General features: G+C 41.2%; 1 protein-coding gene and 1 long non-coding RNA gene across 3 annotated transcripts in view; one reads left to right on the top strand and one right to left on the bottom strand.

The window, feature by feature from the left end:
* Positions 1 to 10,457, top strand: part of LOC109874231 (transmembrane protein 164-like) — a 48,591-nt gene extending 38,134 nt beyond the window's left edge. The window contains exons 4-6 of one of the 2 annotated variants that reach the window (XM_020466058.2): positions 5,069 to 5,147; positions 9,382 to 9,553; positions 9,936 to 10,457. In XM_020466058.2, coding sequence (XP_020321647.1) covers positions 5,069 to 5,147; positions 9,382 to 9,545 — 243 coding nt within the window. In that variant the 3' untranslated portion in view covers positions 9,546 to 9,553; positions 9,936 to 10,457. The remainder of the gene's footprint in view (positions 1 to 5,068; positions 5,148 to 9,381; positions 9,554 to 9,935) is intronic. The other variant, XM_020466056.2, reaches the window with a different exon arrangement.
* On the bottom strand, positions 9,430 to 13,355 carry LOC109874232 (uncharacterized). Its single transcript, XR_002252679.2, has 3 exons — positions 11,889 to 13,355; positions 11,507 to 11,656; positions 9,430 to 9,541 (listed from the first exon to the last, which is right to left on the bottom strand). It is a non-coding gene; the product is annotated as an uncharacterized LOC109874232 (long non-coding RNA).
* Positions 13,356 to 15,556: the final 2,201 nt, after the last annotated feature.

Below are 15,556 nucleotides of genomic sequence, written 5' to 3'. Positions count from 1 at the left end.
ACATGGTTGATGATATTACTAGATATCTAGCGTGTCCTGCATTGCATATAATCTGACTAAGCATACAAGTATCTGACTGAGCGTTGATAGGCAAAAGCAGGTGCGTAAACATTAATTCAAACAGCACTTTTGTGCGTTTTGCCAGCAGCTCTTCGTTGTGTGTCAAGCATTGCGCTGTTTATGACTTCAAGCCTATCAACTCCCGAGATGAGGCTGGTGTAACCGAAGTGAAATGGCTAGCTAGTTAGCGCGCGCTAAGAGGGACGGAAGCTATACTGTTACACTGGCAATACTAAAGTGCCTATAAGAACATCCAATAGTCAAAGGTTGATGAAATACAAATGGTATAGAGGGAAATAGTCCTATAATTCCTATAATAACTACAACCTAAAACTTCTTACCTGGGAATATTGAAGACTCATGTTAAAAGGAACAACCAGCTTTCATATGTTCTCATGTTAGGCCATCATTGAAAATAAGAATTTGTTCTTAACCGACTTGCCTAGTTAAATAAAGGTTAAAAAAAATAAATAAATGTTCTGGGCAAGGAACATTAGCTTTCTTACATAGCACATATTGCACTTTTACTTTCTTCTCCAACACTTTGTTTTTGCATTATTTAAACCAAATTGAACATGTTTCATTATTTACTTGAGGCTAAATTGATTTGATTGATGTATTATATTAAGTTAAAATAAGTGTTCATTCAGTATTGTTGTAATTGTCATTATTACAAATTTAAATATATTTTTTTAATCGGCCGATTTAATCGGTATCGGCCTTTTTGGTCCTCCAATAATCGTTATCGGCGTTGAAAAATCATAATCAGTCGACCTCTAATCCAGAACATCGCGAACATGCTCCATGGGTGACATGTCTGGTGAGTTTGCAGGCCATGGAAGAACAGACATTTTCAGCTTCCAGGAATTGTGTACAGATCCTTGCGACATGGGGCTGTGCATTATCATGCTGAAACATGAGGTGATTGCAGCAGATAAATGGCACAACAATGGGCCTCAGGATCTCGTCACAGTATCTCTGTGCATTCAAAATGCAATTGTGTTTGTCTGTAGCTTATGCCTGCCCATACCATAACCCCACTGCCACCATGGGGCACCCTGTTCACAACGTTGACATCTGCAAACCGCTTGCCCACACGACGCCGTACACGCTGTCTGCTATCTGCCCGGTACAGTTGAAACTGGGATTCATCCGTGACGATCACACTTTTCCAGCATGCCAGTTGCCATCTAAAGTGAGCATTTGCCCACTGAAGTTGGTTATGACGCCGAACTGCAGTCAGGTCAATACCCGGGTGAGGAAGCATGCAGATGAGTTTCCCTGAGACGGTTTTTGACAGTTTTAAAGAAATGATTAGATTGTGCAAACCCATAGTTTCATCAGCTGTCTGGGTGAATGATCTGACGATCCCGCAGGTGAAGAAGCCGGATGTGGTGGTCCTGGGCTGGAGTTGCACACATGTGGTCTGCGGTCATGAGGCTGTTTGGACATACTGCCATATTCTTTAAAATGACGTTGGAGGTGGCTTATGGTATTGAAATGAACATTCAATTATCTGGCAAATGCTCTAATGGACATTACTGCAGTCAAATGCCAATTGCACGCTCCCTCAACTTGAGACATCTGTGGCATTGTGTGACAACTGCATATTTTAGTGGCCTTTTGTCATCCCATGTATGATAGATCCTTGCCAGGATTTAACCAAAGGGAGGTGTCAGTGGAGCATAGATTCATTTTACACATCTCAAATTCCCAGTACTTTTATTGTTTGAACAGTCAATATCAATTCCTTTATCATAGAGAGGGAAGATGAACCATGTCTTGTCCTGGGGGGGTTACACTCGCATTAACATCTGCTAACCATGTGTGACAAATACAATTTGATTTGGTGTGTAGGGACGAGTGTGCTCTGTCCTGGGGAGGAGCCACATGTCCAGCTGGAGTATGTCTTGTGAAGCTATATTCCAAACTCGGTCCTGGTGACCTCAAGGGGTGCACGTTTTGGTTTTTGCCCTAACACTACACAGCTGCACCAAAACGTGCACCCCATGAGGTCACCAGGACTGAGTTTGGTAAATCTGAGCTACATGGTGAGGGGGAGGAGGGTTCACACATACACTGCGTCATCAAAGTGATCTGTGATCACACTGATCTGTGCTTTGTAATGCTATTGCTATTTCTCAACGGTCACACGCTCACCAGAGATCATATGGCTGTGTTAGTGTGTTGATCATTTTTAAGATGTTTTCATTTTATACATTTAGATAGGACTATTGGGTGTGTTTTAAAACTTGTCATTTCTGTATGTGAGGCCTGTTATAGTGACAGTGTTGCTAAAACATTTCTCACTGTGATTACAAGATCACTGTTATCTTCCTGTGTTTTATATCCAACTATCTGCTCTGTCCAGAACACACATCAAGCACTTTTTCAATTTCATATCTCAATAGCAAGGAAAGCATGGCCACACATTTATACTTCATTCCAAACTATTTTCTAAATAGTTGAACAAAGCACACAACATGGTGGTAAATATCCAAACCAAACAAGACATTTATTTTAATTTTAGTCCAGTTCACGATACCTGAATGGAATTAGTTTATTTCCTGAAGATTGTTAATCTATGCTGTCCGGTTTGGACGGATGGTCATTCTGATGAGCAGTAAGGATTTGGAATAGTTTTTGTTCATACAGAAGATTTGTCTCTCTTAAAAAGTGGATGCATCCTTTGAATGTCTCAAGTCAAGTTTTCCAGCCATTTGTGTCAACTGTATTGAATGTTGAACAGCAATAAAGACAAATACTACTTGCATAACTATGGCCTCATTATGTGGCTTTGCACTTCGGTATGCTTGAGTCCCCTTGACTTGCTCTGGGCCTGTGACCACCAATTCCTACCTCTTTTACTGCTGCCTGGCAGTCGAGAGGCAGGCAGGCAGGGTTTATTTTGTTGTTGGCTGAGTAACAGCAGCAACATGTGACAGGAGACTCTCAGGAACCCCGGACAAACAGTGAGGAAAACTGTATTGTATTTGAGGAAAATTGTATTTACTATCAGCAAAGTCAGTGGTCACGAAAGGCAAGGGTGTATGCTACAGCACAGACACGGTCATCCAAGGCAGGGATGAGCAACAATGGCTCGCGCATCTGCGTACCCACATCCATACCCACACATGCAGTCAGAGCATTTTGGGGGCCCCAAATCTACATTTTGTTGGGCCTTCTGCATATCCTCTACAGCGTCATGTCCAAACTGATGCTGACGTGATGGAGGCGCCAGAACAACATAAATGAGACTTTTTTTTTTATGACAGAAAATCGAGGCTAAACACCAGTCATGTTTGACAAATAATAATTAACATTAACTTCTAAATAATTGAATGAAATTATTACTAAACGAACCCTTTCCTAACAATGCAGTTAATATAATTTAGTACGAAATAGTACGAAAAATAACATTTAACAAATGGTTCAAAAGAAAATAGTAATACTAAAATAACACATAACAATAACGAGGCTATATACAAGTTGTCCTCTAGGCACGGTTCGTTTTAGATCAAATGGTCACAAGACCAGAGAGTGCAGGAATTGCGCTCCGCAATTCACACAACTTGAATCGGAGCGCAGGCGGAGCGGAGCATTTTACGACTATTTAACCATAAACGTAATTGTTGAAACCCTGAATGTTTTATTTTATGAAGCATGTCTTGTTTCAAAGTAGCCTAGCCAAAATACAACCATAGAAATGTTGAGGGAATTATTTTATTAACACCATCATGACATTGAAACCAGCATTTTGCATTGGTTTTCAACAGTATTTTATTGTCCAGAAGCCAAAGGCATAATATTTGTCATATTAGTAACCCCTGCTAGTTGATGCATTTTTAGAGCTCCAGTCTTAATGAATTTCGAATGGATATTTTCATCAATGTCGCATGAAACCGCTCACACATGCGGAGCGCTTTTGAGAACGGTGTTTTCCGCTAATTGCATTCGCACGTATTCTACAGCCATGTCGGCATTGTTGAGTTTATAATATGAAGAATTAAAACTTTATCAATATTTTAGGCTAAACAGACTGATCTGTTGCATCAGCCTCATTGGCTTAATTATACATGTTTAATGTACAGTGGTTGTATGGTTTTATGATCTGTCGTCCCAGAACTGTCCCAGAGTCTATTTTCAACCATAGACACCGACAGGGCGTCCTTCATTTCAAGCCCTGGAGGGAATTATTTTTAAAAGATATATAAAAGTATTTGTTTGTAATTGTAATGTTGCAATATTTTAAAGACTTACAAAGGGTGGCCAACCATCCTCTAGGAGAGCTTTAAAAGGGGAGTGTTGTATTTTGAGGCAGGCTTGAATATGCAATGAAGCCAATAGGCAGTGTAGCCTACATTTTTATCTGATTCTCTATGGTGTAAACAAAAAAAAAGGACAATTGGCTAAAAAAAGTTAATGTCAAGGGAACCCGGTTACTCATTTTGCCATGGGGTGGAGAGAAACATGTGCAGTTTTAATATCTTACTGAGTGACTAAAAAAAAGAAAGCTGTCTGCTTGACTAAATCTAAAAACAATAAGCTGATATGGCCTAATTGTAAGTGACTGACATGACAAGAGAGAAACTGCTGATGCACAACCAGATTATGTGTAACCCTGTGGATTTCCAGTGCTTTACCAACCGACCTCTCCCCTTCCGTTCCAGCTCACCATCTCACTCACAGATCCTTTTACTGTTAAGGCTGGCTGGCAATTTACAGATTGGTTACACTCATGCCTAGGGAAGGGTTCTCTTTGTTTTCTACGCGAGTTAGTCTAACTGAATCCGAAACACCAGTCATGTTTTGATCCAATTGTGCTCTCACACACACAGTTTCAAACATTTCCATAGCCAAACAATGTGAAATGCAGGAGCAGGGCATTGTTTAACATTCAATATAGTAAGGCAAACACTCATTGTTGACATGTACATATCTGTACTGCTATAATGAAGCTGATGATGATCATGTAGATACTGAACACTGGTCCATTTTGTTTCTTCAGCTTCCATTTGAGAAGGAGGTCTACTACATCCAGCATTCCTTGCTCTACCTGGTGCCTGTATACCTCTTCAGGAAAGGAGGTATGTGCACTTATGGAATTCTGTGCTCTGTCTCCATTCCATGGGTGCTTCACTATCATTAAGAATTTGAACCATCTTGAGTTACTTCTCACTACTACCTTAACTCAACCAATCAAAACCCTCCTCCCAGTTCTGAAGTTGTTGCAATGAGAGAGGCAGAGCCCTGGAGTAAACTAGACTGCCATCTAGTGTTGTGATGCCATTCTTGCAAACACTGTTGACATTATTTATTTTTTGTGAGAATGTGATAATTATCCATGTTTAACATTAAAATCATAATGTAATATAATATGGCAATAAAAACGAAATGAACTTAACAATTCAGAGGAATAGAGACTACGGTGGCCTATGTTAGAATTAGCTCCAATACATCGGGAAATGGATCCCCAGTCAACAACAGACTAGGCTACAATTTGAACAAAGAGAATGGGATGAACTATCCATCGTGATCTACCATTTCTCCAATAGGATGAAAAAGCAAAATTGCTTCAAAATGAAACCAAAAAATCGACACGGTCACCACCCTGGCTTGTAACAAATTCAAACTAATTTGGAACAACAGTCTGATGTATTACACACAACATAAGGAATAATTCATATCCCTGTCATAGCAGCATCACTGGCGAGCTAAAAACCTAAACAAAAAGCAAGTCCATATCTGTACTGTAGAGTTAACAGTATGGCTTAAAGGTGCTACACACAGGATTTTTCTACATTGTATTTTCAGAAAATGTCCTTAATACAGTGCCATTCGAAAGTATTCAGACCCGTTAACTTTTTCAACATTTTTGTTACATTGCAGCCTTATTCTAAAATGTATTAAATTGTTGATTTTCTTCGTCAATCTACACACAATACCCCATAATGACAAAGCAGAAACAGGTTTTTTAGACATTTTTGCTATCACGTTTAAATAAGTATTCAGACCATTTACTCAGTACTTTGTTGAAGCTCCTTTGGCAGCGATTACAGCATCGAGTCTTCTTGGGTATGATCCTGCACGGAGCCTTCACTGTGCGCTGCCTCTTTAAGAGCGCTTCAGCAGTAAGGAAGGAGGAAATAAAGTTGCGGTTCAATTGCTCTGCCATTATTATTATTATTATTGTATGAGGTATTATTGGTGGTGTCACCCCTGTGCTGTGATGTGGGTTTATATGGTGTGTCTTCTCTCTTCTCTCCTCTGGTAAACAGGCTACACTCTAGGCAGTCTCTTCTGCTGATGTGTGTGGGTCTGGTAGTGGCACTCTCTATTCTACTCTTTTCCTTTCGGCTTGGTTAATACCTGCTTGGCGCCCGAACAAAACCTTTATCTTTCTTCTCTAATAATACCGCTTCAAGCTTTGCACACCTGTATTTGGGGAGTTTCGCCCATTTTCTCTGCAGATCCTCAAGCTCTGTCAGGTTGGATGGGGAGCATTGCTGCACAGCTATTTTCAGGTCTCTCCAGAGACGTTCGATTGGGTTCAAGTTTGGCCACTGGCTGGGCCACTCAAGGTTTTAGGGTCGTTGTCCTGTTGGAAGGTGAACCTTTCGCCCACGTCTGAGGTTCTGAGCACTATGGAGCAGGTTTTCATCAAGGATCTCTCTGTACTTTGCTCCGTTCATCTTTGCCTCGATCATGACTTGTCTCCCAGTCCCTGCTGCTGAAAAAACACCTCCACACCATGCTTCACCGTAGGGATGTTGCCAGGTTTCCTCCAGAAACAGGTGGACACTCCAAGTTGTAGAACCATCAAGGATGATCAATGGAAACAGGATGCACCTGAGCTCAATTTCGAGTCTCATAGCAAAGGGGCTGAATACTTACAGTATGTAAATAAGGTATTTCTGTTTTTTATTTGTAATCAATTTGCAACTATTTCTAAAAACCTGTTTTTTCGTTTTGGCATTATGGGGTATTGTGTGTAGATTGCTGAGGATTTTTATTTAATCCATTTTAGAATAAGGCTGTAACATAACGAAATGTGGAAAAAGTCAAGGGGTCTGAATACTTTCCGAAGACACTGTATATCTGCAGTAATAGTGGAATGATAGTGTTTCACAGTATTATTTACCCGCCAGTGTTGTGATTGGCTGGCCAGTGTTGTGATTGGCTGGCCAGTGTTGTGATATTCGCTTATTGATATCTCTTGCCGGGCCGGCACCTGTTGTCTAAGTGGGAAAGCTGTTTTGACTTTTTGGCTGTTATCTAGTGGACATCGGGTCAAGTGGCCAATGTAGAAATCACTCTCATTTCCTGGCTGCAAACATTATGCACTGTTTGCTCAATTTTAGTTTGTGAGAAAACATGCACTGAATAGTGTAGTGAATCATTGTAATATATTAACAAAAAGGGGAGTCTAGGGTGGGAAGGGCCTCATTAAAGCAAAGGCTGCACTTGATTATTATTGTGAAACCGAACAACAACAACAAAGTAGACGCCACCATCCATCCATACCTAGTACTGTTTTCTTATGTTTTATGGTTAAGCAACCGCATTGGACAAACAATTACATTGTCAGTACACATTTTTACATGATATTCAATAAAACTCAATACAAATATTATTAAAAATACAAACGTTCTTAGTACATGAACACACTTATCTACTCAACACTGTTTAACATAGTGAAAGGTAGGGCTGTGCTGAGTACTCGGACAAAACAAGTATCAAAAAGGATATGGAGAATTTTTCAAATACGATTGACACAAGTATTTTCTAATTATCCGTAATCTGGAAAAATTTATTTTCAGCTGACAGCACGTATTTTTCTTTCACTCAAGTTGTGTGAGGCGCTGGGTGCTCTAAACTACTATTAGGTAGTTTTTGTCTGTAAATAAAATGGACGGGGGATTGGTTAAACCTGCTGCAACGATTAGATTAGAACAAGCCGCTCTCATGTCACTCACTCGTCTCAGGGAACAAGTCTCCCTTTCTCCGTGTATAAATCAGAATCTGTAGCTAGTCATTGTTAAATCAATTTATTTCCTTTTGACCTTTGTGGTGGAATTATTGTAATCAGAAGGAGAGACTTTTAGATTTCTTCAAAACAATCAGGCTTTATTATTTCATTAGTGCAGTAATGGAGCTGGTCGGTGATCACCTCTGAAAACTCAACCAGCGGATTTGAGCGACAGCGTTTTGTAGCAAAGTCCATCCCCCTGGATGTTCGTGACAAACAAAGGCTGTATGGATGGGTCACAAGGTTGCTAATAATTCACAGCAAACAGTATCTGCTGTAAATACTGTCCTCATTGTATGGAGACCAGGGTCTGGCCCCCCAACTCCATACTGGAGTATGGTACCCCAGGGGGAGATGTGGTATCACCCAAAGACATAAATCTCCTGTCAGTGTTTAATCTCCCAGAGGCCCACCCTCAGTAGAACACACACAGATGAGTGTTCTAACAACCCCTTATTCTGTTGCATAAAACAACCATTTGATGCAATTACAGTATTATAGCATAATTTAGCAATTTTGCTCTCACACTTTGCTGAGGCCATAACTTGTTTTTGTCTGTCTACTTTGCCTTGTTTAGTAGGCCTACTTTCTGTCCGCATAATTAGTATAAGTCTCCCGTTTTGTCGTGATCCAAGCCCATGCTTGCGCGCTACTTTTTCTCGCCCAGGCATGTTTGCCACGCAACACATCATTAGAAATTAATATCACAAATGTAGATGATTTATTTTGATTGTAAAAGTGTTGGGAGAGAAGTTTTGCTTCTCACGAAAATGAAACAATATATGGGGCAAAAAATGTGCCTGCCTTCATCTGAATCTGTCTGGAATAAATGCAGTCCGTAGTAACTGGCCATGCATTAGGCAATTTATTAGCCTATTCCATTCATAATTGAATAGGACCAAGTAAGTAAATCATGGGCATTTTTTCATTTTTCATTTTTTTATTTACAATGAGTGAAGAAACTTAATGATGTACTCTGGGTGATATAGCGCAGTAATGCACATTTAAGAGATCGGCATTTTAAAGTGCACTTCCAGGTTTTCAGATCACAAGTAATTCCCATTACGAATATGAGTATGACAGATCGGCACACCCATTGTGAAAAGGCATGCAATAGTGGGTCTCGGGAGCAAAAAAATCCACTGCCAGCTGCATTCTTTAATTTTCAAGGGAACTTGAGAATACCCATATTGATTAGTCTGCCATAAAATGGAAGAAATCCATAACTGTATTTTCAGTTCTGTTTTGAATTATGTTCATACATTTACTATTCTTGCCTCCCCCTCCCCCAGGTGTGTACAAGCCGGAGCCCCTGGGGGACATGTGGTGGGCTATCCTCTCCACTGGCATCCTGTTCCTTTATCACTTCCTGTTCCTGCAGGGCCTGGGCCTGGTAAGATTGATGGAGGGAGCCCTCTACTGGACACTCGGTGCAACTCCTCTTCACTCGCTCTGAAAAGAGAGGCCAGTAACGAGACACATGACACAGATATAGGAGTCAGACACTAATGTACAGGTCACACTAGCATGACTAATGAGCTGCATGACACAGCGGACTGCTCTTCTCCCACTCTGCCTGACTGATGGCACGAAGGAAACAAACACCAAGCAAGGCCACCGTTACAGTAGGTCTGCTGAAGGGAGAACGGCTTATAGTAATGGCCGGTACGGCGCAAATGGAATGGTATTATACACCTGGAAAGCATGTGTTTAAGGTATTTCATACCATTCTACTAATTCCGCTCCAGTCATTACCACTAGCCAGTCCTCCCCAACCTCCTGTGGCCTCAGTGTGTCTCCTTCTACATAGTCTCTCACTTTTGTCTCTTTCTCTCCCTCTTCCCAGATGACCGAGGTCAATCTGAACAACATGCTGTGTCCAGCAGTGTCAGATCCATTTTATGGGCCTTGGTACCGGGTTTGGGCTGCGGGTCACCAGACCCTGTTGACCCTGGTCCATGGGAAGGCCCTGACCCTCCTCTCCCACCACACCGGCCCCACCTGCAGGTACTTGCTGGACACCGCCAGACTGCGCAGCAAGAAGATTGACTGAACATCCACACACAGAGACAAACACGAACGTAGCCTTTTCCAATCCAAATGCCTGTTATGTTGGGATTTTCTATCCACATTTTTAATGCATCTGTACCACCTTTACCATATTTATTTACTGTAAAGAAATAATAATTTCAGAGTCAATGAAATATCATTCCTTTAGTGTTTGTGTTGGATTGCATTATATGCATGCACAATCATGGGCGCCTGATTTTGTCTGAAAGTGGGGGTACAAATGCTTAGAAGGAGGGTTGACTTTTTTTGGCACCGTTTGAAGCGCTGTCACCATAAACATTAAAACAATTTACTTGTCTCAGCGGTGTACATATTTGATTAAGGGGTAGAAATGGCTTATTTGGTCAAAATGACTTACCAAGCCAAGCACACAGACCCGGCACCAGGACAGGCTTTAAGTGATTAAGGGGTGCAGTTGAACTCGGTGAGGGGGGCACAATTTTTAAGGTTCTTGCATTGGAATTATATTGAATTCTTATCACGCTATAACGTAATAAACTAAGTTCAAATGCAGAGACTCAGACCAGTGAGTGCTTTTTGAAGTGACAGATTAACGTGAAATCTGTAGCCCAGCTCCACTGTGCTGTATCAGCACAATGGACAGCGCCCTACACAAGGCCATTTTGGTAATGAATATAGGCTACAATAGAGGCTTTTTATAATAGGTGAATTGCCTAATGTGAATGCAGGCGTACACACAGCCGTCTTACCAAAATAAATGCTGAAAGTAGTAGACTAGTTAATCATGCAAAAAAAAAATACTGAATAGCAGTTTGGCTTAGAAAAATGACACAGCGAATGTGAACAAATGAATGTGAACAGAACAAAACAGAGTTAGGTCTACTATAGGCCTATAAACAAAAGCGGATTGATAAAGGCATGACAGAATCTAGGCTAGTTACAGTAAACAAAAGGAGAATGCAAATAACCACATCCTACAGCAGGGCTCTCCAACCCTGTTCCTCCCCCTGTAATCAATTAAGCAATGCCGGCCTACCATAAATACGTTTCCATTTCAGTTCCATTTTAAAAACATGAAAACCAATAGGCTGCCAAGAAAGCCCACGTTCTATTTCCATGGTGAAATGTATCGATATGTAGCGATCATTTGGGTCCTTCCATTAGAATTATAATGAATTCTGCTTATCACAATAAACGTAAAAGTTCAAAGGCCGAGACCATTGAGTGCTCTATCAGCACCATGTACAGCGCCCTACACACTAAGCAAGCCCTTTTTGGCAATGAAAATATATTTGCCATTCATACTCTAGGTTGTTGCTGAAAAGGATGTCACTGGCTATACTACCAAGATTATGATAAAAACCAACCAGCTAGATTGTTTCTTACCTTTTCAGAGTTGCAGCCTCCTTGATGCTCTGTGGAACTTCCTGAGTAATCAATCATTCCATTCTCCCTGAAATCTTCTTGTAAGATCCCACACAAATGCCAGTTGGATTAGTTGAGCTTTCCTTGGGTGTAGCATACTTCGTCTGCTGACTAAACACATTTGTCAAAGTGGAAAAGGAGTTTGTGCCAGTTGCCTATCATTAACAAGTGTTGACACCTCAGTTCCCATAGCACTTAAAACGTTGTTTTCTTTCCGCAGTGCATTTCAAATGCTTTATGCGTTCCTAGCGAATCCTTTTATTCTATCAACAGCATGCTTCCAGTTAGAATACTTGGAATAAGGCCCAGAAAACCTGCAGCTAGGGGAGAATTCTTTGCTAACCTGGGCTGGCTTCTTTGTTCCAAGATCATCAGGAACAGGTGGAGGGGTCTGTGGAGACATTATGCTTGTGGCACTTGTGGAAGAGAGAGTAGGCTCTTCACGCTGAGCTAGCTGGAGCTCGGCAGCATCATCGCTGCTGGGCTTGGCGGCGGTTTTGTTTCTGATCGTGGCAGATTAGCTGGTTAGAGCAAAATAGGCTAATAACACTAACACCCTTTACAGCTAGCTAAGAAGCTAACTAAACGCTGTAGTGGTGGGGATTTAACTGAACTTGACCTGCCCTTATAAATCAAAATCAAATGAGCCTATTACAGGCAGAGGCGTATCACATTATTCACGTAGCCTACCACAGATGAGCAGCATTTTCCCCACGCTTTTTATGGAAACCAAACCCAAAGGAGTCATACTTAACCGCCCAGTAGCTTTCCATAGCCCCCCTACACATATACACACACACTCTGAGGTGCGCAGATACTGATTTTGCGCCAACCTGTCACTCGATAATTTGAACTTTTTTGCTGTTTTTATATAGAGACGTAAAACTGAAGTGGCACAAGTTTGAACTAAGCCCCGTTTTGCCCCCTCGTGGAGCCGGGTCCGCAAGCAGAGCTGTTTTATGGAGATCCAAATACCCTGTGCTTTTTTATTTAGAACATAGTCGCATACAGACACCACTTGGCTACATTATAACGGTGAAGCGGCCATTGTGCACTTGCATTATGGGGCTCAGCCAGAACTGTTACTTTGTTCCATTTTTTTCATTAAGTAACAAATGTGATTTAATTGATTTGAAGTTGGGGAAAATAGATGACAAAAATGCAGAATGGTGTTAAATGCCTGTAAACAGCTTGGGGAATATTTCACAGATGTAAGCATGTAATATTAGGCCTTCTGATTATTTCTCAAATGGACATATACATTTTAATACAAACATTACTAATCATTTAAAATTATCCAATAGATGATCATGTTCTGGTAAAAAAAAGTGGGGGTTTAAAACCGATGTTTGCACCTCTATTCTGAAAGTGGGGTTGTAGCTGCTCCATTTTCCCCATTGCTCAGTCGCCTATGCGCACAATGGGAAAGACTTCTGGAGTTTGGTAGTTCTTGATGTGGGCCACCCCAATTTCAGTCCATAACATGTAGCTCAATATATATGTTCTATATACATGATCACATAGTGCATCTGTTTATTGATAACATGCATAGCTCTACGTTGGGACAGTAACTGGGAACCCCTGTTATAAGGGAAGTATTACAGCCCATTGAAGAGGTTTTAAGTAGCACTTGCATTTCCTATTCACTTCGATCATTGGATCGCTCCCATTTTGTAATGAGGGATATTTGTGTTACTTAACATGTACACATGTAAATAAAAAAAGTGATATGGTTTACTTTTGTACACTTGTTTTTTTTCTGGGTGAATGTGCACTGTTGTATTTATTGACAATAAAAGTGATTTTTGCCCTTTAATTGTATTTTCTCAGTGAATACTTCAGGTACTAATAATACACTGAACAAAAATATAAATGCAACATGTGAAGTGTTGGTCCCATGTTTCATGAGAAGAAATAAAATATCCCAGAAACGTTCCATACTCACAAAAAGCTTATTTCATTTGGTGCACAAATGTGTTTACATCAGGGTGGGTGAGCATTTTTCCTTGGACAAGACAATCTATCCACCTGACAGGTGTAGCATATCAAGAAGCTGATTAAACAGCATGATCATTACCCAGGTGCACCTTGTGCTGGGGTCAATAAAAGGCCATTAAAATGTGCTGTTTCGTCACACAACACAATGCCACAGATGTCTGAAGGTTTGAGGGAGTGTCCAAATGGCATGCTGACTGCAGGAAAGTCCACCAGAGCATTTGCCAGAGAATTGAATGTTAATTTCTCTACCACGTTGTTTTAGAGAATTTGGCAGTACATCCAACCGGACTCATGACCGCAGACCACATGCAACGCCAGCCCAGGACCTCCACATCCGGCTTCTTCACCTGCAGGATCGTCTGAGACCAGTCACCCTGACAGCTGATGAAACTCTGGGTTTGCACAACTGAAGAATTTCTCCACAAACTGTCAGAAAGTCTCTGTGTGCTCGTTGTCCTCACCAGGGTTGTAACTGACTTCAGTGGGTAAATGCTCACCTTCGATGACCACAGGCACGCTGAAGAAGTGTGCTCTTCATGGATGAATCCCGATATCAACTGTACTGGGCAGATGGCGTCGTGTGGGGCGAGCTGTTTACTGATGTCAACGTAGTGAACAGAGGAGTGCCCTATGGTGATGTTATGATATGGGCAGGCATAAGCTGCGGACAATGAACACAATTGCATTTTATCGATGGGAATTTGAATGCACAGAGTTGCCTTGACAAGATTCTGAGGCCCATTGTCACGCCATTCATCCACCACCATCACCTCATATTTCAGCACGATGATGCACGGTACCGTTTCACAAGGATCTGTACACAATTCCTGGAAGCTGAAAATGTCCCACGTCTTGCATTGCCTGCATACTCACCAGACATGTCACCCATTGAGCATGTATGGGATGCTCTAGATTGACGTGTATGACCAGCAACTTCACACAGCCACTGTAGAGGGTTGGGACAATATTCCACAGGCCACAATCAATAGCCTGATCAAATGATCAGGCTATGTCGTGCTGCATGAGGTCACACTAGACACTGACTGGTTTTCTGATCCACGCCCCTACCTTTTTTATTATGCATCAGTGACCAACTGATGCATATCTGTATTCCCAGTCATGGTAAATCCATAGATTAGGGCCTAATTTATTTATTTACATTGACTCATTTCCTTTATGAACTGTAACTTAGTAAAATCTTGTGTTTATATTTTTGTTAAGTGTAGATTAGTGGCGTGTATTTATGGACGCCCTCCCCCATTTTTTTTATTTATACTACATACATTATTTTGTATTTTTTGTTTCTCTGTGTTTCATACATTCAGCCTCTTGGGAATTGAAGGAAGTGTATCTCACTGGAGAAAACATCAGAGCGAATGAACTAGCTGTCTTAGTATGTGTAGCGTATCTACAAGTCAGAAGTTTACATACACCTTAGCCAAATACATTTAAACTCAGTTTTTCCTTGCTCGAACACGCTTTTTCAGTTCTGCCCACAAATGTTCTATAGTGTTGAGGTCAGGGCTTTGTGATGGCCACACCAATACCTTGACTTTGTTGTCCTTAAGCCATTTTGCCACAACTTTGGAAGTATGCTTGGGGTCATTGTCCATTTGGAAGACCCATTCGCGACCTAGCTTTAACTTCCTGACTGATGTCTTGAGATGTTGCTTCAATATATCCACATAATTTTCCTTCCTCATGGTGCCATCTATTTTGTGGAGTGCACCAGTCCGTCCTGCAGCAAAGCAGCCCCACAACATGATGTTGCCACCGCCGTGATTCACGGTTGGGATGGTGTTCTTCGGCTTGCAAGCATCCCCCTTTTTCCTTGAAACATAACGATGGTCATTATGGCCAAACAGTTCTAGTTTTTGTTTCATCGGATCAGAAGACATTTCTCCAAAAAGTACGATCTTTGTCACCATGTGCAGTTGCAAACCGTAGTCTGGCTTTTTTATGGCGGTTTTGGAGCAGTGGCTTCTTCCTTGCTGAGCTGCCTTTCAAGTTATG

Source organism: Oncorhynchus kisutch, linkage group LG29, assembly GCF_002021735.2.
Source record: "Oncorhynchus kisutch isolate 150728-3 linkage group LG29, Okis_V2, whole genome shotgun sequence".
Lineage (NCBI taxonomy): Eukaryota > Metazoa > Chordata > Actinopteri > Salmoniformes > Salmonidae > Oncorhynchus > Oncorhynchus kisutch.
Note: the sequence above shows the minus strand (reverse complement) of the source record. Positions and strands in the feature narration are given on the sequence as shown.